The 23,991-nt window shown below is 43.4% G+C and overlaps 1 protein-coding gene across 2 annotated transcripts; it reads left to right on the top strand.

Moving 5' to 3' along the window:
* The first annotated feature begins 76 nt into the window (after positions 1-76).
* Positions 77-23,619, top strand: NAA50 (N-alpha-acetyltransferase 50, NatE catalytic subunit). 2 transcript variants are annotated; one of them, XM_084642558.1, is made up of 5 exons: positions 77-275; positions 13,146-13,279; positions 13,866-13,985; positions 15,447-15,513; positions 19,827-23,619. In XM_084642558.1, the coding sequence occupies exons 1-5, from the start codon at positions 268-270 to the stop codon at positions 20,005-20,007; spliced, it is 510 nt and encodes a 169-aa protein (XP_084498684.1). In that variant the 5' UTR covers positions 77-267; the 3' UTR covers positions 20,008-23,619. The 2 variants fall into 2 exon arrangements, with proteins under 2 accessions (XP_084498684.1, XP_084498683.1); XM_084642557.1 differs by having other exon boundaries at positions 83-275; positions 13,143-13,279.
* Positions 23,620-23,991: the final 372 nt, after the last annotated feature.

Raw genomic sequence — 23,991 nt, 5'->3', positions numbered from 1 at the left:
AAGGCCCTTCCCGCGAAGTGGCCACGGGAGAGGTCACGTGGGTGGCGCCGCCGCATAACGCCGGCCCAGTCACGCCGCAGCGAGGTGAGGGGTTACGTCGGCGGGGTGGGGCGGAGCGCAGCGGACGGGCGGCCCGAGGCCCATGTGGAGGGGGAGCTGCAGGGCGAACCGCCAGCGCCGAGGAGGAGGAGAGGAGGAGGAGGCCGGAGCCGCATCGTCGGGCCCCGCACGCACTGAGCGCGGATCCCGGCCCCGCCAGGCCGCACCATGAAGGGGTGAGTGCGGCCCCGAGCTCCAGCCCGGCCCTGAGCCCGGGGGGGGCCTGGCGCGGCCCGGCCTCGCTGTGACCGGGGCCTCCCCGTGCCCGGCTCCGTGCCGCTGCCGAGCTCCCGCCCGGCATCCCCGGCTGGCGGCGGCTGGCCCTGCCTCGGCCCTGGCCAGCGGGGGAGCCCCAGGCGCCGCGGGATCAGTGGGGGAAGCCGCCTGGTCCTACCCGGCCCCGGAGTCTGCGCGGGCTGCCGGGACTGGTGGCGTGATCCTCCCGGGGCGGGGGCCAGCGCTACTCCTGGGCCGCCTCCGCCGCTCCCCAGCGAAGCTGCGCGAACACCGAGACGTTAACCGCTCTCCAGCCGCCCCACGCGCCTTGTCCGCCCCTCGCCGTGCCCCGCCGCTTCCCGGCCAAGTCCTGCCTGGGGCCCTCCATTCAGCCGGGCAGCCCCCGGCTGTCTGTGCCCGGCCCCTGGGGCGTGCTGCTGGGCCGGGCTCTTGGATTGTTGGTTGTCGTGTGGCTACCTTGTGTGTGGAACGGGCTAGAGAAAACTCAGCTATTGAGTTGCAGTCGGTGCTTAGTGTTAAAGTAAAACCCATTAAGGGTCTGTCTGGTAAACACTGATGTTTATCTACAAGAAGCTCACAGCACGTTGCCCTTCGAAAGTACCCCACCTGCACGACAAAAGCGGCTCTCCTAGTCCTTGTCTCACCTTATCTGCTGTACTACAGAAATACTGGGTGGAAAAGCTGGTGCGTTCCATTCCGCTGTTGGGAAATGCAGATTATCATTTTGTGCAGAGGTCTTTCCTGTGAAGTTATCTTGCCAAATTGATATAAAAACAAATTGGTTTTAGCATACAATCTCCTTAGCCTCCCTTCACGATAATAATAAAGAAGATAATAAAGAAGATATAACTAGTGTCATCAAATTGGTAGCTGGAAGTCACTCAGCAAAGTTCTGGATTGAACAGCATTGGAAATAATGTTTTATCTTAAAATGTTGCCTCCCCAGGCCAGGTAGAATTTTGTGTGACTGCTTTATAGGGAGGTTTGAAAGGATGGTGTAATTTCCATGAGTATTTGCTTTGATGTAGCCTTTAAATTCTATTGACATCTCTTTGAGGTTGCAGGACATGGATGGATGAGAAAGAGCTATGTTTTGTAGCTAACAATGATTTCTGCAGTGTAATCTGTTTGGGGTCTCCCTCCCTTTCTGGTTGTCTTGTGAAAATGTAGGATAGGGATTTCAAATGTGGTAAATGACACACTGATTCCACTGCTAAACAGAGGTAACATGGTCTAGTGCTTTGAACACAGGACTGGAAGTCATGAGACCAAGGTTCTGTTCCCAGATTTGATGACCTGTTTATGTCTAGTGTCTCAATTTCTCTTTCTATAAAATAAGGGTGTTCCTAAGCTGTCTTCCAGAGGTGGTGTTGCAAATAATTACTGTTTGGAAAGTGTTTTATAAGTGTCCGATATTACTATTCCAGTTTGGCAGCTTAAGGCAGGGTGAATGATAGCTGAAGTTCTTAGGTTTTTAAACCACTTTCTATTTGTTATTAACTTGTTAGCAGTTGGGATGAGGTCACAAACCAAGGCTGCTTGATGATAAAAACTTGGTTATCTCTCATTTTCATGACTAGTTTCAAACACCTTAAATGGTTTTCGGGGACTGAGTCAGTGAAGCTGAGAGATAAAAAACAGGCTCCAAAACTTAGACATCAGGTAACAATGTGGAATGGTTCCATAGAATTGCATATGAATAAAAGATTGCCCAACAGGAGTGATGGATTCCTTTCTCTTTTCCCACTCCCTTGGAGCTAGTCAGAGTTACCTTATTTGGTGTAGGGAAGGGCAATAGAATTGATCAGCAAAGGTGAGCCAGCAGTTGGCATAGTTATTAAGTTAGGTCCGCTCCTTTGTTGCTGGAGCTAGAATTTTGTCTTTTTCTTCTCTTTGTAACCCATCTTGCAGATTTCTACAGCTTGGCTCTCCTCTGACTCCATGTTGATTGTGAATCAGACAGAGGAGCTATTTGGGCCTGGATATGATACTTGTATGTCTATGCATGTCAGGGCAGACCAGACTGGGGTCTCTTGGCAGGATATAGTTATATATCCCTCTAGTGCAGCTCTGTCGTGTTCTGTGTACTCTTGGCTTTCAGTGGCTTCTGAGTTTGGGGCTCCCATACAAGTACAACACCCCACTACCACCCCCTCATAACAAATTAATACTCAATTTTATGTCCCCAATCCTGCTCCATTCAGGTCAGTTCTGGAAGAAGCCATTCATAGTCCTCTAATGTTCTGTGACCCTTCAAATCTAAGGAGGCAGTGGCACAGTGTATGTGGTTTATGGCTCTTCTCTCCAATCTCTCTGAATTTAGAAGAACATGCAGCAGTGAAGCTGCGTGTGCAGTTGCTTCACGTTCTATGTTGAATCTACCATATCATTTAGTGTGGCCATAGAATCTGCATAGGCCCAGAACCCCCTCTGCTGAGAGCAAGGAGAAATCAATGAGAAGTTAAGGGACCTCTGCTGGCAGCTGCTGTGGCTCCTTGGATTCCAGCAAGTGAGCCGAACTGTAAGCTTCTGAACAAGTCCTCCACTGCTGGTGCTCGCAGAAGTTCCCATCATTCTCTTCTAAGGAGACCTATGCTACTGGAGGGAGCCTCTTCCCATTTTTAAAACTCCTGTCCGTTGGACTTTCTAATGCTGGAAGTTCTAGCAGAAAGATCCCTGTTACTGACAGATATTGCATAAGATGGAGAAGAGCTGTGGTTTCTTTCAAGGAGGATGTGAAATCATCTAGCTGTGAAAAACAGTTTTCTCTGATTTGTTCTGTTTTACGAGAGGTTAAACATTAGACTTTCGGAAGGGTAATTATCAGGATCTCATTTGTTTTTCTGAAGATCATGATCACATTTGCTTTTCTCTCATCTTCTACACCTTCCCTGTTTTTTCATGACTTAAGCCATGTCTACACTACAAAATTACATCAACCTAACTTAACATCAACATACAGCTATTGCAGTTATTAAATCGCTTGTGTGTGTGCACACTTGACTCCTTGTGTCAGCGGTGCACATTCTCTCCATTAGTGCTTGTATCGATTGTACTGTCATGGTGGGGTGGCTCGTGAAAGCCAATAACAGTCGATGTAAGCAATGAATCTCTGCACTAACACTGCGTCAACCTAATTACGTCGACCGTGACTCTATGCTGCTTTGGAAGGCGGTGTTACAAAAGCAGCGTAGAGAGGCACTTATGTCAGCTGGAGCCAAATTTAAGTGAAGACACTTCCACAGCTAGGTCAAGGCAAGGCAGCTTATGTCGAATTAATCCTGTAGTGTAGACCAGGCCTTACTCACTAAGTTTATCCAATGTAAAGGTTATCTGCAAAACTTTTTCATGTTTGTTCACTTTGCAGCTTGTGAAATTGATGGTCCATGGAGATCCACTTTTGCTTCTCTTATTTTTGCCATAAATCCAGTTTTCATATTTTTTTTAATTAAAAATATTGGCTCTGATTAGTTGTGGGGGGGACTTTAGTGAGAGGAACTTGAACTCCGCCCCCTGTTGACCTCACTGTTTGCATGCAAAGCAGTTGCGAATAGCATCCCTGTCTCTATATCACATTCTGTTACACTGTTTTGTTAAAGTTTTTACATTGCTGCCTCCAAGCAAGGACTGTACAAAGGGAGGTTCTCACTGACTTGCAAGAGCTCAAGTTACAACTTGCTGATTAACATTTCTGTGGGATTTGTAATGTGTCAGAAAATAAAGTTATACCACCTGCTGAGGCAGGAGGGGTCTAGCCAAAAGGCAGACTTCAAAGAGGAATGAAAAACAGAAAAGCAGTTTCTCAGAAGCTCTATCTGTGGCCTTAAGGACTCTACAGGTTGATTCAGATGTCATGGTATTATCCAGGGCGGTGTTTCTCAATAACCGGTTCATGGACCAACGCCGGTCCCTAAAATCTCCTTGACACAGTTCAGGAAGGCAGAAAACTAGTCCCTGGAATCAAAAAGGTTGAGAAACACTGGTCCAGGGGACCCAACTGAAATCGGGACCCTACTATGCTAGATACTACACATATGCATAGTAATCAACGGTCTTTTCCACCCCCTATTCCCCCAAAAAGCTTTGAAACTTGGAAGCCTTGCAGATGAGCTCTTCCAGAGGCAGCTGGCTCTCTGTGGACTTATAGAGGTGAGACTACAGTTGGGAACATTGAATATAGGCCAGAGAAGTGGTGGTAATATGCATGAAACCCCTGAAGAGCACATGATGAATAGCTATGGCTAGGCTTAGACCTCAGATGAGTAGGTATTGAGGAAACATGTAAAGCCCTAATGCCTGAGGATATCAAACTGTAGATCAAGTTTGTGAAGCCTTGTGCTCACGTTGGACTCTTCGCTGTGCCTGGACAGGTAGACTGCCACAATAATACAGGAATGTCCTTGTTCTTCAGTTGGCTAGGAAAGTGAGTCCTGAACTGAGGACCTAGATCTGGTAATCCTACGCTTTCATGTACCGTGGGTAGAATGTGACCATCACACAACAGCTACATTTGATACAGCACACTACAGGCTGCATCAGAAGCAACATGAGAAACACACATTTACTTAGCCCTGGCAAGCCAGGGGACAAATTTAAGCCAAATATGGGGAGGTGGGTAGGGAGGCAGCAGGGGCAATGGGATGGATGGGCGGCTGGGGCTGGCACCTGCTGCCAAGCAGCCAGGGCCCCACAGTTGGAGGCAGCATGTCCAGAGCCCGAACCCCCACCATCCCCGGAAAGGTGGGGAAACTCACGCTAGCTGCCTGCTCCAGCATTTTTGGCTCCAGAGGAGGGCACGGCCCAACTCCTGTTGGCAGCCCTGCGGGAGGGGCTGCTGCTTTGCACCCCCCAATTCCCCCACAGTTGGCTGCATTTGAAAAATGCTGCAGGGAAGCAGAGTAGGTGTGCAACCCACAGGTCTTTAAGGGATAGTTGAAAACAAACTGACATGCCCCTGAACCCTGAGTAACCTGTGTGCCTAGCAAGAAAGCCAATCTGTTTAAGAAAACTAGAGGCTCTTCTGGCTTTGGAGGAGATTCTAAGCAAAGCTATGCTTTGCAGATCATTCATAGCTCTGTTTCAGTTTTAATTTATGGGAGTGCATTATCCTGTCTTGACTTCTGTTTTAACTTGCAAGCCAAAACAGAAGCAATAAAGTTAGCTTGCTGTATACTGGGCAGCAAACCCTCTCCTGAGTCCTCAATTTGTTGTGTTAAATTTTTTTCTCCCCCAGCTTACTTTGACTGTTCCTTGATACCTCCAGTAAAATTTGTGAGTTGGAGATTCTGTTCTGCTAAATTTAGAACACCAGCTGCTTTAGATAAATCTGAGCTCTGCTATCAGTTACACAGAGATCTGTTTCAGTCAGGTACATCCCTTTAGAAAGGGACTTGCATTACTTAGGCTATGTCTATACTACGGTGGTAAGTTGAACTAGGCTACACAACTCCAGCTACATAAATAACATAGCTGGAGTCCACGTTCTTTAGGTCGAGTTACCACGGGGTCTGCACTGCGGGGGGTCGACAGGAGACACTCTCCTGCCGACTTACCTTACTCTTCTCGTTGGGGGTAGAGTACAGGGGTTGACTGGGGAGCAATCTGCTGTCGATTTGGTGGGTCTTCACTAGACCCGCTAAATTGACCGCCAGTGGATCGATCTCAGAGCATCAATCCTAGCTGTCGTTCTCAGAGCATCGATCCTAGCTTTATGGTTGAATGGGGCTGAGATTCTTGTAACATTTTAAAAAAAAAACTTGAAATTTCCCTTTCTCCTCTTTATAGTGGGTTCTAACTGGTTTTGAAAGCTCTGAATATTGATTGTCACTGAAGCTTCTCATCATGATCAATGTTTCTGGGAAATAATTTGAATTCCTTTTGAACTGTAAACTGGTACAGCGTTCAGAGTAACAGCCGTGTTAGTCTGTATTCGCAAAAAGAAAAGGAGTACTTGTGGCACCTTAGAGACTAACCAATTTATTAGAGCATAAGCTTTCGTGAGCTACAGCATGCATCTGATGCATCTGATGAAGTGAGCTGTAGCTCACAAAAGCTTATGCTCTAATAAATTGGTTAGTCTCTAAGGTGCCACAAGTACTCCTTTTCTTTTTATTATATACACAGAGACCATAAAACAATACCTCCTCCCACCCCACACTCCTGCTGGTAATAGCTTATCTAAAGTGATCACTCTCCTTACAATGTGTATGAAAATCAAGGTGGGCCATTTCCAGCACAAATCCCGGTTTTCTCACCCCCCACCCCCATACACACACAAACTCACTCTCCTGCTGGTAATAGTTCATCCAAAGTGACCACTCTCCCTACAATGTGCATGATAATCAAGTTGGGCCATTTCCAATCATACACATTGTAAGGAGAGTGATCACTTTAGATAAGGATACCAGCAGGAGAGTGGGGTGGGAGGAGGTATTGTTTCGTGGTCTCTATGTATATAATGTCTTCTGCAGTTTCCATAGTATGCATCCGATGAAGTGAGCTGTAGCTCACGAAAGCTTATGCTCAAATAAATTGGTTAGTCTCTAAGGTGCCACAAGTACTCCTTTTCTTTTTGGTACAGCATTGCTTCCTTTGAGTACACCATCAAGGGGACACATTCTGACCTGGTGCAAGCAGATGCTGCTGCCAGTGAAGTGAGTGGGACTTGTCAGTTCCACCAGGGCCAAATAGGTTATTTACCTACCAACTTCAAATCTACAGTTTGCACAGTAACACCAACTCTGCGCTCCCCTATGTATGGTTTTCAACCCATACCACAATGAGTTGTAATTAGATCTCGGGGGAAGCAGGCTTGTGTTTGGCAAGCACTGGAAAGATTGTAGAGCAGTGATAGTGGACGTGTTAATGCCAGTGTTCTGGGCAGGCTTCCAGTTTCAGTAGCAATAAGCACCTCACTAAATTCCTACTTCCATTTCAATTTGATGTAGAATCGTTCTTTGTTTCCTTTCTTAAATTTGTGTAGTGTTTCTGTGCATTGTCAGCAGCTGCATTATACCCCAGAAGTCATGGGTGCCCTTCAGTAGTTAAGTGATTCCTTTACATAATGTTTGTGGGATGAAAAGTGCCATATAGTATGAAAAGACCAAAGTTTCTCTGGAGTTCCACTTGCTACTAGACTTCTAATCGTAAGACAAGGTTCCTCAGACATCCTTGTAACTTAACTCTGGACATTGAGCTTGACTTTTTGAAAACATGAAGTAGACTTTTTTGGACATTAAAGTAAATTAAACACTTTTGCAGTTTGAGATTTTTTTTTTAAAAATCACTTAGTGAAGTGTTGAAGAAGAAGAATGGTGTAGTATTTTTGTCCAATGGACTCAAATTCCACCAGACTTGAAGTTGCATGTATGTTGTGACACACTTGCCCTAAACTCTATAGTGAGGCCCATTGAATTTCATCACATTGTACACACACACATACTACACACTGGAAATTCTTTGTCAGCGTCATTTAAATGGTCAGTGGAGATTGTATTATCTAACTTAGTAAAAAACAGTACAATCCTGACCCTTTGCTTTAATTTGGTATTAAATTCTATTTTATGTTGACAAGTTTAACGGGCTGCAGAATTTTGTATTAAAAACACAACTTTTGGGAGTTGTGGTAGAAATTTGGGAGTGGGGTGTCAGAGCAAGAAATTTTGGCATCCGGGTGGGGGACAAATGGGACTCCTCTGTCACCTATACAGTTGTCAGTAGTTTGAGATTATGGGATGAGGACATTAGGTGGATGTTTCTGCTAAAATTAGTGAAATAATGTTGTCGGTTTCAGTGTTAATGCTCCATTAAGATAGGGACATTTCATATAGTTGATTGTTTCAGGCTGTCTGAAGACTCGAGTATCTATGACTGCATCTGTTACACTAACAGTGGTCTCCAACCTTTTTATGCACAAGATGACTTTTTGAATTTAAGTGCAAACCAGGATCGGCCCCGTCCACTCCACCCCCCACCCCCCCCCATCGCTCACTCTCCCCCACCCTCACTCACTTTCATAGGGCAGGGGGTTGGGTTTCGGGAAGGGGTGCGGGCTGTGGGCTGGGGCAGAGGGGTTCGGAGTGTGGGAGCGGGCTCCGGGCTGAGCCTGGTGAAGGAGGGGGTGAGGGGTGCAAGCTCTGGGAGGGAGTTTGAGTGCAGGAGTGGGCTCCGGGGTGGGACAGAGTATTGGGTGTAGAAGGGAGTGCAGGTTGCTGGCTCTGGGAGGGGGCTTGGGATGTGGGCTCCTACTGGGTGGCACTTACGTTGGGCGGCTCCTGGTTGGTGGCACAGCAGGGCTAAGGCAAGCGGCCAGCATGCTCCTGTGGCCGCGGGGGGGGGAGGGCGGCTTGTGACTCCACACACTGCTCATGCCTGCAAGCACCGCCCCTGCAGCTCCCATTGGCCACACTTTCCTGTTCCTGGCCAATGGGAGCTGCAGGGGCAGTGCTTGTAGGAGGAGCAGCGTGCGGAGACACCTGCCCCACCCTGCCAGGGGCTGCAGGGGGGTGCTGGCCGCTTCTGGGAGCGGCATAGGGCAGGCAGGGAGCCTTTTAGGGGCTGGAGATCACAATTGATTGTTAGAGGCTCCAGGATTGACCAGTCAATCGTGATCTAGAGATCTGCACTAGAGTCTGGTCTACACCTAAAACTTAGGTCAACCTAGCTATATTGTTCAGGGCTGTGAAAAATTTCTTGCCTTGTGCTATGTAGTTAGGTTGTCCTAACCCCCACTGTAGACATAATTAGGTTGACAGAAGAATTAGTCTGTTGACCTATTTACTGCCTCTCAAAGGGGTGGATTTACTACAGCCATGGAAAAATCCCTTCCATTGCAGTAGTATGTGTCTATGCTAGAGTGGCTTAGCTACAGTGCTACAGCTGTACCACTGTAGCACTTGTAATGCGGGAGTACCCTGAAGTTGTCTTTAAAGTTTTCTTCACCACCATAAGGGATAGAAATTCTGCAACAAATTACATACAGAGTGGAATGCACAGAGATGGCCTCCTCAGGATATACTAAATAGAAAAAGTAAACAGTTTTCATTAATACCTTGGGCATAGAATAGTTTTTAGCAAATAACAAAAGAATACACGTTCATTACTAACATTTTTTTTCAAACGCTATACTTGTGTTGTCACTGATGCAAATGAAGAGAAAAGCATGGCCAAATATATATGCTGTGTCCGAGATATGTTTGGTCTAGGGCAACTTTACAAGTCCTTAGATTTGAAGACGGAAAACTGTCTGTCTGTACAGAGTGACTCTTGCAGATAGTGAGCTTCAGCATGTATGCGCTGAATGGTCCCTGTTTTCCATGTACTTATGCTGTCCCATCTCTCCCTAGACAAAATGAATCTATTTTTCTTTGTCCACAGTTCTTCAGAGCTAATGCAGTTCATGTGATTCTCAGATCTTTAAGGCCTGTTGTGGACATTAGATATTGTCCACGCAGGTGCTCCGAAGAGCAGATTTGGGCCAGGTTGAGCTTTGAAGTCCTGTGCAAACTGGAGGAGCATTTGGAGAGGGAGGCCTGTGTGGTGAGGAATGGAGGGCCAAGCTCTCCTTCAGCTCATGAAGATTTTTGGGGTCTAATTTATATGATGACAATCATGTAGTGGTATATACTGAAAATATGCTTTCAACAAAAGATTCCTCTGTGGCATTGTATCTGGTCCTCTCTCTTCTCGTTGGCACTGACTTTTCGAGATGAAATCCAGTTACACCTGCTATCAAGAACTGGGTTTGATGCATTTTAAAGGACCATTTGCAAGCGTGTGGATTTTAGAAGAACCATGTAGACAGGGTCTAGAGCGCTGAGTGAATGTTTAGATGAGACCCTATACCAATGGCATGTTAGATATTTTTTGCAGCAGTGAAAAGAGGGGCTTGCAACATCACTGCTTGCCCCAGGGTAAGTCATGTTGGTTCAAGCCTTGCTTTACATTGGTGCAATTACGCTGAGGAAAAGGAGAGAGGTTGCACTGATGCAGTAGTGCCAAAATCCTTAATGTAGACATGCTCAGAGTAGCCTAAGGCAAAAGAGATAGCGGTGACACAGAGGGAATGGCAAAAACTGTGAGGGTGACAAGAAAAATGGGTACTTTGTGGAATAGCTCAACAGGGCCACTTGGTTCCCAGCCATTTCTGCTTTTAATACACTCAGATGTATTAAAATAAACTATAAAATAGAAGTAGGGTGATATTAGCTGTGTACATGGCATTGGTGAGGTCATTACTGGAATATTGCATGCAGTGCCGGTGTCATACTCTAAAAGGGAAATAGAAAAACTGGAGAGGGTTCAGCAACAAGCTACAAGAATGATTAATGGTCTGGAAAACACACCTTACAATGAGACTAACCAAGGTTAACTTATTTAGTTTACCAAAGGAAAGGTTAAGAGGGGGCTGGATCTGTCTATAATTATCTACAGAAGGAGAAGATACCTCCCGTATCTTCTATCTGATACGGGGGGAGGGATAGCTCAGTGGTTTGAGCATCAGCCTGCTAAACCCAGGGTTGTGAGTTCAATCGTTGAGGGGGCCATTTAGGGATCTGGGCAAAAATTGGGGATTGGTCTTGCTTTAAGCAGGGGGTTGGACTAGATGACCTCCTGAGGTCCCTTCCAACCCTGATATTCTGTGATTCTATACCTGAAAGCTCTTTAATCTAGCAGGCAAAGATATGATAAGATCTAGTGGCTGAAAGTTGAAGTCAGCAAAGTTCAAATTGGAAATAAGATGCAATATTTCTTAACAGTGAGAGTAATTAACCATTGGAACATATTGCCAAGGGATGCAGTAAATTCTCTATCCCTTGAGTCTTTAAATCAAGACTGTATGGCTTTTTAAAAGGTAAGATATGCTCTAGTAGCTTAGCCACAAGTTTTTGGGCTCAATGCAGGAATCACTAGGAGAAAACTATGGCTTTTGTTATGCAGGAGATCAAACTCGGAAGGATCATTATCGTCATCTAAGCCTTAGAATCTATGAATGAAATAGCCTTGCAGACCTTGTGAATGCTTCAGTAGCTGTACAGAAATAATGCACACTTTATAAAGTGTGTGTTTGGGCTGTGTACACTTCTTAAAGTACATACTGGGGGTTCTATACTGTGGCCCTAAGATCTGTAGTAGCTCTCTCAGGCTATAACACTATGTTTAGAAAACAAAAACCTAACTTCCTTCATTGCTGGTGGTAGTTGACTTGATAGTTAATTAAGATGTATATTGTACCTAAAGTGATTAAATACAGTTGAACTTGTCAGTAGTTAATCAAGAGACTAAAAAATTGTTTGCTTAAAGAAGTTGATCTCTTAATAAAACAGAGCTAAACTGTATCCCGCATGTTTGGGGCAGTACTTGAAGACAGCAGGGTGCCTAGTTCAGCAGAGGTCATACTTGTTTTACAGTGTTCTGCATATGTCATCTATACTTTTTTTTTTTTTCTTCTAAAGACACTAACCCGTGTGAACAGCTCTAGCTGTTAGGAAAAAAAGTGCAGGAAATCAAAATAATTCTAGAGAAGTGTACTTACCTCAAACCTTGCCAGCCTGCATATGTCTTTGTAAAATGGTCTTCCTGAAAACAGAATTGTTATAGAGTGTAAAACAAAACAAAACGCTAATGGTGTCTCTTGAGCAGAAGAAAATTCTAGTTGTCTATACGTTAGTCAATAAAATTGAGGCCGTAGACTAATCTGGAATCATCCATGCTTGCTCCTCAGTCATAACACACAATGAGCTGGCAGCTGCCTGTGTATATAGAGCTGTCCACTTGGAACAAGGTTGTGTTTTTTTTTTTTTCATTATGCAAGTCCTTGCTAAAGCTGTTAGAGCATTCTTTTAAGTCCCCCTCCATAGCTTGGAGAGAAATTGGCAGGGATGGTGTATACAGTTGATATCCCCACACATTGCTGTCCTGGATGCATCATGTTCCTACCAGGAGTCTGTATTCTGGATTTATGAAAGGGCATGTTATTTTTCCTCAGTATTGTTCATCATAATGGTATTTCAAAAGTTGTAGATTACAGTCCCAGTTCTGCTCCTGTCATATTTAACAGGAACAGTGACTTTGATGACTGTAATCTGTGACCTTTTCCCCCCAAGCAGTAGTTCACCAGCATATTAAAACAGATCTAGCTCAAGTGCTCGTGGCAATATTTTGTGCAGCCTCCAGGACTCTCTGGGAAGGAAGTTTAGGGAGGACCTGCCTTTCTTAGGTAATTTGACTTCTCTTAGGTTCATCCCCTGATTTTGTTGAAAATCAGCACAAATTCAGGACTGTCTTGTTAGTAGTTGGACTTGGCTAAGGAGCTTATTCTGTACATTGAACAGATGGAGAGAGGCACACATGAGGCTGGCACAGAGGCAATCTTAGTGAATCTGTGGTAAAAATTTAAGGGGAAGGTTTGGAAACTAGTGCCACTTGGCTCACAGGGTGATTCTGACATTTTCTTGTCATGTTCTCTTTTTGCTTTCTTTCTCCAATGCTGGCACAACCACACACACACACAGACACAGTATTTTGTGGAGAGCCAGCCTTGTGTAACCATTTCAAGACCTTTAGCATCTTCTGAATTTATGGTACTGATTGGGACTTTTTCTTGGTATTAAAGCAGCTGCCCGCAAAAGAGGGAGTAGGAGCTGTGTGTGCGTGTTGACCCCACACCAATGATTCAGGTAGCTATTCAATTGGTTGTTCAGCTAACTAGCCCTCTAGGTATAAATAAAATACCTGGTTTTAAATATTTGATATACTTATAAATTGTGGGTTTGTAGACGTGTTAAGCATGTTTTGATTTGTTCCAGTAGCCGGATCGAGCTGGGAGATGTGACGCCACACAACATTAAGCAGCTGAAGAGGTTAAATCAGGTCATTTTTCCTGTCAGCTACAATGACAAGTTCTACAAGGATGTGCTGGAGGTTGGCGAGCTAGCTAAATTAGGTACAGTTTTTGTCCGTAGTTTGGGGGTGGGTGGAAGTATTACCCTCCTCTGTTCTTGGTATTTGTGACACTAGCTCCTCCTGTTCTGTTAAGCAGTGAAAATATGCTTAGCTCTGTATGAGGCATAGTCCTTACCCTAAAGAACTTGCAGTCTAAATAGGGTCTGTCTTTATTGGGAGTAGATGTTCTGTTCATTACCAGGGGAAGCACAGGAAAATGTATGTGGAATCTTACCCCTTTTTCCCACGTGGTTCATTGGCTGGACTTCTGATTAATCAAATCCTTTGACATGAGCACCACAGGGCAAACATCACCCAGAAAATGTCAGCCAAGATTTAACATTTACCTGAATGTTTCTTGGAGCAGTGTGGAAGAAGTTAATTGGATATATCTCCATATGACTTATTTGACTAAAAGTTTTATTGTATTTTTGGGAAGAATATAATTATCCATGTTCCCCAGAAAAAGGGAAAAAGTGGTTATGGGGAAAAAGAAGAGAAGTGAAGGAAGACAAATGAAGGATAGGATATTTATAAGACTTGAGATTTCTAAATGACCAAAACTTGACTGTTTCCCTCCCTGGCAGCATATTTCAATGATATTGCAGTGGGTGCAGTGTGCTGCAGAGTGGATCACTCTCAGAACCAGAAGAGACTTTACATCATGACACTTGGATGCCTGGCACCCTACCGAAGGCTAGGAATAGGTAAGGCTACCTGCATTTTGATCTGCATCTTCCCAAAAAAAAAAAAAAAAAAAGTGCTGGGCAGCCTTCTGAATGCTTTTCTAAAGCTTTCAGTTCCTTTGATACAGCAGAACTTAATGCTTTATTAGAAGATGATTCCTGTCTTAGGAAGGGAGCTGTGGGAAAGAAGAACTTGTTTTATAGTGAACTCTGCTTTCCCTGTCCTGTGGAAGTGAGTCTGCTTTCTAACTCAAGATTTCAAAGGGCTCTTTGTATATCAAGCCTAAGACCCTCCCTGTGATGTAGGTATTCTATTTTACAGATAAAAAATACCGAAGCAAAGAGAGGGGAAATGATATGCCTTAGGGTCTCACAGCCAGTCAGTGGCACACGTAGAAATATAACCCACTGGACAATGTTCCATCCAGTCACCATGTATCTTAGTTTTCCATCACAATAAGTTAACTCTCCTTGTTTGAGGAGAGCTGCTATTTTCTATCTACATCATAGCATATAGTTTCGGGGGGGGGGGTTCAGCTTTTTCTCCCAGATCTATGGGCTTCTCACATTAATACAGGCCTTTTATTTCCATTAAAATCTTTCACTGGGACAAAAAGCCAAAAACGGAGCTTTATTCATTTAAATTATTTGTTACCTGCTTGTCAGGTAATGTTGTTAATACTGTCAGTGCTATTACTTAAATTTAATCGCATTCTTTGCTCACTTTGAGGCCCTGGAAGTTTTCTTTTGAAGAAGGTTCTCTAATCAAATCATTGGTACCACGTAGAGTTGCTTATTAGCATTGCTAGGCTGTAAGCTTTTTCTGTTAACTTTAAAAGCATTAAGGCATTTTCTTAAAAGAAATTATAAAGAATTAGACTTTGTGAACAGTCAAAGGAGGGAAGATAGGCCTATTAACCTTAAATTTAATTTGCTTAAACTCTCTGCATCTGTTCACCTATGGGGAAAATACATAACAAGGTGTTGGTAGGCTTAATTCATAAATATGTAAGATGATTTGAAATCTTTCATGAAAGGTGTTACAGAAGAGCAAACTATTATGTTCAATAATCTTTTCTGTTCTAAATATGTTTCCTGGTCTTCTGACATGAGGTTTCTCCTATTTTTAATATCTTCTTTTGCAGGGAGTCCTCCTTGTGATTGATATTTTTAAGCCTCCCTGAGGCCTTTGAATTTAGGCAACTTAATTTTAAGTTACTGTTTAAAATATCCAGTGTGTAGATTTTAATGTTCATAGCAGCCTCAAATAACACTTAAAACATGAAGTGCAGTATAGTATGCTAATTTCAGAGTACAATAGCAATGCTCTCAGCACTTGCTCTATGAATATGTCATATGAACTCACTAAGAGCAGTATATCCCTGCTTAGGGAATTAAGCAGTTACAGAGCTGACTGCAAACTTTAAACTGATTTGGTTGCACATTTGTGGGGTGATTAAGTCTCTCTCTATTCCTTGGCAGGAACTAAAATGTTGAATCACGTCTTAAACATCTGTGAGAAAGATGGCACTTTTGACAACATCTATTTGTAAGTAAATGACATTCTTGCTCTCCTGGGCTTGGGAGAGGCTCCATAGGGGAGTGAGGAGGGTACAATATTTCAGTTTCAATTGCTGTGGGATGATGGATCAAAACTGGTCCCATCTTATAAATACTGCCCAGCCATTCAGCACTCAAATTCTAGATTTGTTCCAGGCACTGCCCAGTAGCAGACGCTTCCCTAGTTTTGAAAGGTTTCCTTCAAAAGTAGTGCTGAATTTTAAAGTAGGGATGTCGACTAATCACAGTTAACTCATGCAATTAACTCAAAAAAATTAATCGCAGTTAAAAGAATTAGTCACTATTAATGGCAGTGTTAAACAATAGAATACCAATTTAAATGTATTGAACGTTTTTGGATGTTTTTCTATATTTTCAAATATATCGATTTCAATTACAACACAGAATACAAAGTGTACACTGCTCACTTTATATTATTTTTGACTACAGATATTTTCACTGCATGAAAAATGATAAAAGAAACAGTATTTTTCAATTCACTGCATACAAGTACTGTAGTACAATCTCTTTATCATGAAAGTGCAACTTACAAATGTAGTTTTTTTGTTTATATAACTGCACTCAAAAACAAAACAATTTAAAACTTTAGAGCCTACAAGTCCACTCAGTCCTACTTCTTGTTCAGCCAATTGTTCAGACAAACAAGTTTGTTTACAGTTACGGGAGACAATGCTGCCCACTTCTTAATGACAGTGTCGCCTGAAAATGAGAACAGGCATTTGCATGGCACTGTTGTATCTGGCATCACAAGATATTTATGTTTATTTGTGCTAAAGATTCATATATCCCTTGATACTTCAACCGCCATTCCAGAGGACATGCTTCCATGCTAATGATGCTTGTTTAAAAAAAAAAAAGCGTTAATTAAATTTGTGACTGAACTCCTGGGAGGAGAATTGTATGTCTCCTGTTTTACCTGCATTCTGCCTTATATTTCATGTTCTAGCAGTCTCGGATGATGACCCAGTACATGTTGTTCATTTTAAGAACACTTTCACTGCAAATCTGACAAAATGCAAAGAAGATACTAATGTGAAATTTCCAAAGATAGCTACAACACTTGACCCAAGATTTAAGAATCTGAAGTGCTTTCCAAAATCTGAGAGGGACGAGGTGTGGAGCATGCTTTCAGAAGTCTTAAAAGAGCAACACTCTGATGTGGAAATTATAGAACCCAAACCACCAAAAAAGAAAATAACCTTCTGCTGGTGGCCTCTGACTCAGATGATGAAAATGAACACGGGTTGGTCTGCACTGCTTTGGATCGTTACTGAGCAGAACCCATCATCAGCATGGACACACATCCTCTGGAATGGTGGTTGAAGTATCAAGGGACATAATAATAATTTTTGAATGTGGGTTTTTTTGTACATAATTCTACATTTGTGAGTTCAACTTTCATGATAAAGAGATTGCACTACAGTACTTGTATTAGGTGAATAGAAAAATACTATTTGTTTTTTACAATGCAAATATATGTAATCAAAATAAATATAAAGTGAGCACTGTACACTTTGTATTCGAAATGTAGAAAATATCCAAAAATATTTAAATAAATGATATTCTGTCATTGTTTAACAGTGCGATTAATCATGCAATTAATTGCGATTAATTTTTTTAATCGCTTGACAGCCCTATTTTAAAGCACTGTAACTACATGCTAATGGCCAAACAGCAAGATCAATTAAACAATGGGCAGCATTTAAAAATAAACAAACATTTACCACACTGATATCTCCTCTCCTTAGAGTAGGTAATACTATAAATCCTATATTAAACTAAAATGTCATAGGTGGTAAGTGTCTATAATGATACCCAGTCCACACATGTACATTAAAACGCCAGATCACTAGAAAATGTGGTTTTGATCCTACTTCAGAGCAGTTGACTGAATCTTGAGCCTCCACCAGGATTGCTGAGGACCCTAGTATGTGGAATGTTTAACAAGCTAATATCTCCTGATGGATTGGTCAGTCCCCACACCCAGCACTGCATTAGCAGGAAGCTGAAGCAAAGACCCTAATGGGAGAATTCTCAAAAGTTTACTGTGCTGACTCTGGCTAGTAGTGACTGATAGGAAAAGCCTTGCAGTGGAGCTTGTTTGCAAACTAACTAAAATGCTTCCTGCTCTCTCCCCTCAGAGGTAGTGGCCTATCAGGCCCATCGTTAAACATTTGTTAATGAATACTAGTTTTCCTTCTGTCTCCAAGTTAAGAAGCTACAGTAATGTGCACGTTGGAAGACTAATCTGAAATATCTGCTGCTGTTGCCAAAAAAAAGGGGGAGTGGCGCGCCCTACATAATCTGTCTCTCCACCTACCAAAGTACTGTTCTAGGATGGGAGATGAATAGCTGGCAAAGATGGGCACACCAAATACCTGTTACGAGTGGCCATATTCTTGGTTTTGCTGACACTTGGGCCAGCATCTTCAAATTTAGGCCCCTAACTTTAGGCAACTAATGTTCAAAAACATGGCCTTATGTCGTAAGTGTGAAATGCCCTCTTAGATGTTGACCATTGCCGGTGATGAGACTGGACTCTGTTTTTGTTCCATTGGTTCCACATCATGTCATTTAGGACCTTGATATGTGAAAGCAGTGATTCCCAAACTTTTTACTAAGGCAACCCACCAAATGCATTTTGTCTGTCTTTGCGAACCACTATTACACAGATGCACCCTTCACCCTGACACAGCAACCCTAATCCCAGCCCAGTTGCAGAAGGGACGCCCTGGGGTGAGGGCGGGGAAGTGCTGGAGAACAAACTCACTCCAGTTTGGTGCTCCTGTCCCACTGAGCTTTGCTCCAGGCATTGTGACCTGATGCATGGGTTCACAGATCCTGGAGCTGGGAGTTGGTCTAGCCCCTTAGGATTGGAGCCACTGCTGCGAGGTGAGTTCAGGTCTGGCTCACTGTCCAAACCTCCAGACCTCCCCTCTTCCCCAGGATGAGAGAAGTGTGTGTTTGCATAGGCCAGGGCCCTGTGATGGGTTAATCTCGTCCTGAATGTGGCAATGCATCTGGAACCTTGCTACCATCCCATTAGTGGGTCTAGGACCCACCATTTGGGAAATGCTGTACTAAAGCATCTAGATCACAAGCATCTGGAGTGTCTGTTCAACTCTGAAAATATTTATTTAACAGATACTATTGAGCCAGCGGGAGTCGAAACACAAATCTTTTTTTATAAGACCCATGACAGAAATTAAGTCCTCTAGCAGTTTAGAATAGAAAATTAAAGGCTGTTTAGGGGGATTATCCGCCACCTCCCCAAGAGTTTCTGTTCTCCCAAGCTTTGTAAAACTCTAAAGAAGAGGGAGAAATGTTTCCCAAACCCCACAGAATCTGTCTATGCTACAAAAACTGTTGTATAGGAGGGAAGGTGCTGTAATACAAAGCCCCAACCACATCTAAACAGTCTGGTCTTGCCTGTGTGGGTTGGGTCAGGGCATGTGTTAATACCATCAGAGCACTCTTTTGTTGTGGTAGAATTCATGACATGATTGTCATTGATAAGCCTGATTTTACTGTAGTGTTTAGAGTGTGTTACTGAAAGAACTTACAGAATCAAACTGCAGTAGTGTCTCCAGTGAAACTAGGTTGTATTGTTATATTTCACAAAATATCTGCCAAGGTGGAAACTACTGAGCTGATAATGTTAATACTTAACACTTCATATAATCAAAGCACTTCATATGCTAGCTAGTTGATCCCCACAACAGCTCTCTCGAGAGGGGTTAGGTTTATTTTACGGATGGGGAAATAGAGGCAGAGAGGTGAGGTGGTTAGCTAAAAGTCACAAAAGAAATCTGTGTTAGCACGGGATTAGATGTCAGAAGTTCCTAATTCTCAATTCTGTGCTCTATTAGACCACGGCATCTAACTCTAGCGCATTACCCCCCCTCACCTCCATCGTAGGGCTAGTCTACACTGGCAATGCTAAAGCGCTGCGGCAGCGCTTTAACGTGCCTGTGTGGTCGCGACACAGAGCTGGGAGAGAGCTCTCCCAGCGCTCTAAGAAAACCACCTCCATGAGGGGCGCGGCTACCAGCGCTGGGGCACTGTCTACACTGGTGCTTTACAGCGCTGAAACTTGCTGTGCTCGGGGGGGGGGGGGAGGGGGTTCACACCCCTGAGCGAGAAAGTTGCAGTGCTGTAAATTGCCAGTGTAGACAAGCCCTTACTCTCTATTCCTGGGTATACAATTCCTGGGTATGTAGGCTACATTTTATACTACAGAAAATGCTGATGTCTTTTTCTCTATCCTCCTGTGTGCCCTAGGCATGTCCAGATCAGCAACGAGTCAGCTATCGACTTCTACAGAAAGTTTGGCTTTGAGATCATTGAGACGAAGAAAAACTATTACAAGAGGATAGAGCCAGCAGATGCTCATGTCCTCCAGAAAAACCTCAAAACCCCTTGTCTTGGCCAGAATGCAGATGTGCAAAAGACCGACAACTGAACAAAACCCCAATGAACACTTTCTTGCACTTGCTTGTCGCCAAATAAGGAAAGAGAGGCCTGTTGATTTTTTTTTTCTCCCCCCTTCCCTTCATCTTTTTTTTTTCTTCTTGCCCTCTCTCCAACAAAATGTAATGCTTTTCCCAAGGATTGTCCAATCATGTTTGGGGTTTTTTAGCTCTTTCTGTTCAACAGGATAGGAAGAGGTGTACAGATCTCCCTAGTTTGAGGTGTGGAGGGCTTGGGTAGGCTTTCCTGAAGTCAGTCTCCTTCAGAGAGTGATTTTATCTCTTGCTTTCACACCGAAAGGTAGGGCCTAAAAAAGTCTGTGTTGAAAGAAAAAGCAATATCTTGTCCTTTTTGAGTTCTATAATACCAGTTTGTTTTTTACAGCCCCTGAAATATGCGTGAACTTTGTTTTAGCAATTCTCTTTTCCCTCTTCTTCCCCAGGCCCCCCAAAATGTTTAATCTTTCCAAATATTTTTGTTTGACTTTTTCTCCATCTCTTGCTGAGAAGAGCAGGCTGGTTTACCAGCACATTTATTGTGCCTGTGCTGAAAGTTATCACCCCAGCTGGTGCTACATTCCTTGATTGACCCAAAAAAGGATTCAGAGTGAGTTTTAGTTTCTTCCTTTTCAGCTACCATCACCATTCATCCTACCCAATTCCGACCAGACTCTTGCCAGGGTAAGAGCTAAATCTGATGTCAGCAAGAAGAGCCTTGCAAAAACATGTATCCTGAGGTGAGGTGCTTGTTTTAAGAGCAAGTGAAATTCTCCAGGTCTCAGCTGTCCATAAGGGGCAGTTCATTTTATCCAGACTACTGGAATGGGAGAAGGGACTGTAATCATCATGTCCAGTTCAATTCTAAGGCAAGTGCCTGTGTCCAAGTGTTAGTTTGGTGCTAGGACTGTCAAACCTGCGGTTACAAAGAAACCTGGGATTGGAGCAAAGGTGGAGGAACCAGGCAGTGAGACTGAGAAGGGAAACCAGAGTCCTGACCCTAATCAAATAGCTTTGCAGGGGATCTCTGAAATGGCCTGGGCTCTGCTTGGCTTGCTGAGTTTATATGATCTGTGGGTATGAAGGGATTAAGAACTGCTCTTTGAACTCCTCTGAAGACTTTTCTCCCACCTGCCAGTGTTGCAGTTCTCCTCTTGTGAAAGGGTGTTTCATGGAGCATCAGAGAAAACAGCTCAGACTGGAACATCTTTTGGGATTTGGAAAATAGGCTGGTTGACTGGCTTCTTCCTAGTACTGTAACATAAAAACTACAGTAAACTTTTTACTGAGCTCTGCTTTGCATCCTTTCATGCTTCATTTGCATGAATTTCAGTGCTACCTTGTACACGCTGTTGTCAGCAGTTACATACCAACTTGACCTAAGAGGAGACTCCAAGCATCTGGGAAATGCACTGAATTGAAACTGACCCTCCTGCCCCATCACCTAGATTGAGATTAAACTGCATTCCTTTGCCATAAGTGTTTTTAAAAATGCAGCTGCCTGTTGAGCCCATCTGCTTCAAAAGCCTCCAACCCATGGTGCACATAACAGTATACATCTCGTGAGCAGGTGCTGTTGCTCTGAGGCTGACTTGGGAACCAAGGATTTTGACATTGGGGGTGTGAGACTAAGGCAGGAAAAAATGTCTCTCACCTCATATTATGCAATCTAGATCCCTGGTATCAAAAACAGGCAACCCCAAAACTATCACTATTCACCATGAGAGCTTTTTGAATACATTGATGAGCCTGAACTGAGTAGCTGCTCATTGACTTCAGTTTCTGGATTTATGCTAATTGAGTCTTGGTGGTAGAACTCCCCGTTGGCTTTGTAAAAGCCTTGCTAGAGTGGCCAGGGGAACTGTGTTCATATCACCCTGTGGTGGACTCTAGCTAGAAAAGTGCTGACAGTGTTTCCTTGGCCACAGATTACCTAGTTTTGTAAAAGTTTTATAGCATAGTTAGACCCTGCCTACACTGATTATGGAGGCAGTTTCAGCACCTTTCTAGCAAGATTAGTGTTGAAGCACAATTAGTTCCTCAGATGCCAACATAGTTTTCTTGAACAGTTGTAGACAGGACTAAAAGGTGTTAATGGGGGGAGAGAATATGCATTGGAGGATGTTCATGCAGCACAGCTATAGTTCAGACCATAGCTGTTTTTTGTGCCAAGCCAAGTGCTCTTGATTCTTCTAGAATTAAGTGGTAAGTGTTTGGGTTGGGGAGGTAAGTATAGGGGTGAGCTTTTTAGGATTTGCTGTTGTAGGCTTCCATAAATCAGTGGTTTGTAGGCAGTTTTCCTGCAGGTTTCAAAAGCATAAACGAGTCTGGTGTCTGGACTTGCTTGGTTGTCTCTGTCTTTTTGCTTTGGGCTGCCATCATTCTATGAATGTATCCCTCAAAAAAATTCTTAGAACTCCCATTCCACAGCAAACCGGTCTCACTAACTTCTAACTAAATATTTTATAGGAAGTGGAAGGGAGAGAAACTAGAAATCAAGGCTCCTTTTCTCAGACTATTAGTCTTGGAAAATGGTTTTTTTGTACTCTTAAGCACACACATCAAAAGGTTTCATCTAAAACCTCTTCAAAAGCTGCACCCCATACATGGGAAGAAGGGCAATAGTTCTGGCTACCAAACGGTTGTGTTAATATTAGTGTACCCAGACTGTTGGGTGTGGGAGGAGAACTTACCTCAGTGCTGTCAGTAGGAGACACTGGAATAGTGTTGAGTATTAGTTTGTCTGCAGTAAATTTCTATTACTCCAAATGTTACTGCAGCAGGACCTCCCATTAGCTTGAAAATAACAGCATATGCACAATGATTTAAAAAGTTAGGAGTGTCTATGAAATAATCACCAGCACTTCTGTTCTGGATGAAGAGCTTGCAGGCAACATTTAGGCTGTGTACATGCAAGTTGCTTTTAAACCTCTCTACAATAGGTTATGTCATACGTCAGTTGAACCATGAAGATACTGTCCTCCACAAAGAGACATTCGCTACCAGAAACCATAATATAGGGGCCTGGGAAAAGAAGCACCCAGAATGATGTCCCTCGTCTGGGGGGATGGAATATTTTTTTTGTATACACAAATGGGCTGAGTTTACATGGTGCAGTTAATAGTTAAACCTGCCAATGCTGTTACAGCTAAAACAAATAAGTGATATTGTGTTAATTCTTGATGGTGCCCTGTGATGTCTAGTAAATTTGAACCAAAAACCCCCACTGTTACATTCTCCTCCCCTGTGCTGTGATCCAGGTTCAGCAGCTATGCACAGAGTCGGTTTTGTAATGTTTGTGCTGACTTGGATGTTTTTTCGGAATCTGCAACTGCCTCGTACTGAATATGGCTAAGATTGCCCCTGTCTCTTGATTAGGACTTTGTCTGAATGGGCCGGTGCACTGTGCGGCTTACAGATGCATCCTCAATGTTATGACTTTTAAATTACTGGGGTAATCAAATTCTTTACAAATAAGATGGTCCATTTTTAATCTAGATCATTGCCCTTGTACATCAGGAGCATGTTTTGTTTTTCTCAAACTCTTGAAAGTAAAACTTTTAAAAATACTGTTCAGAATAAACGTGCACTATTGGAGTTGTCATCCATGATTTGTCTTGTGCATTTCTTGTAACTTAGCCTTGTTTCCATCAATCCTTGGTCTGTCTGAAATCAGGTGTGGGGTTTTACTCAGGTTTTTCACAGACCATGCAGCTTTCCTCTCCTGATGATCTTCAGTAAGTTGAGCAGCATGAACTGTGGTATGGATCTGGCAGTGTGGTGATTGCTGTGTGTAAGTGACTATCAGGGAAGTGACTTTTCCAAAATCAAGGGCCACTCACTGAAATCCCCTGCCTTATGTGGGACCAGAGCAATTGTGGACACTTTAGCTGATGTACTTCTGTGGTATTGCACAAGGAGAGGGGCATCAACACAAAACACGTTAGGCTTTGTAGGTTAAAAACCACTAAACTGTCTCT

The sequence above is a fragment of the Lepidochelys olivacea genome (genome assembly GCF_965140295.1).
Source record: "Lepidochelys olivacea isolate rLepOli2 genome assembly, chromosome: 1".
In the NCBI taxonomy this organism is placed as follows: Eukaryota; Metazoa; Chordata; order Testudines; family Cheloniidae; genus Lepidochelys; species Lepidochelys olivacea.
This window is presented reverse-complemented; position numbering and strand designations above follow the sequence as displayed.

Coding starts and splice junctions, on each gene's coding strand:
- NAA50 (XM_084642557.1), top strand. Junction 13,280..13,865: donor TGGCGAGCTAGCTAAATTAG/GTACAGTTTTTG, acceptor CCTCCCTGGCAG/CATATTTCAATGATATTGCA. Junction 13,986..15,446: donor CTACCGAAGGCTAGGAATAG/GTAAGGCTACCT, acceptor ATTCCTTGGCAG/GAACTAAAATGTTGAATCAC.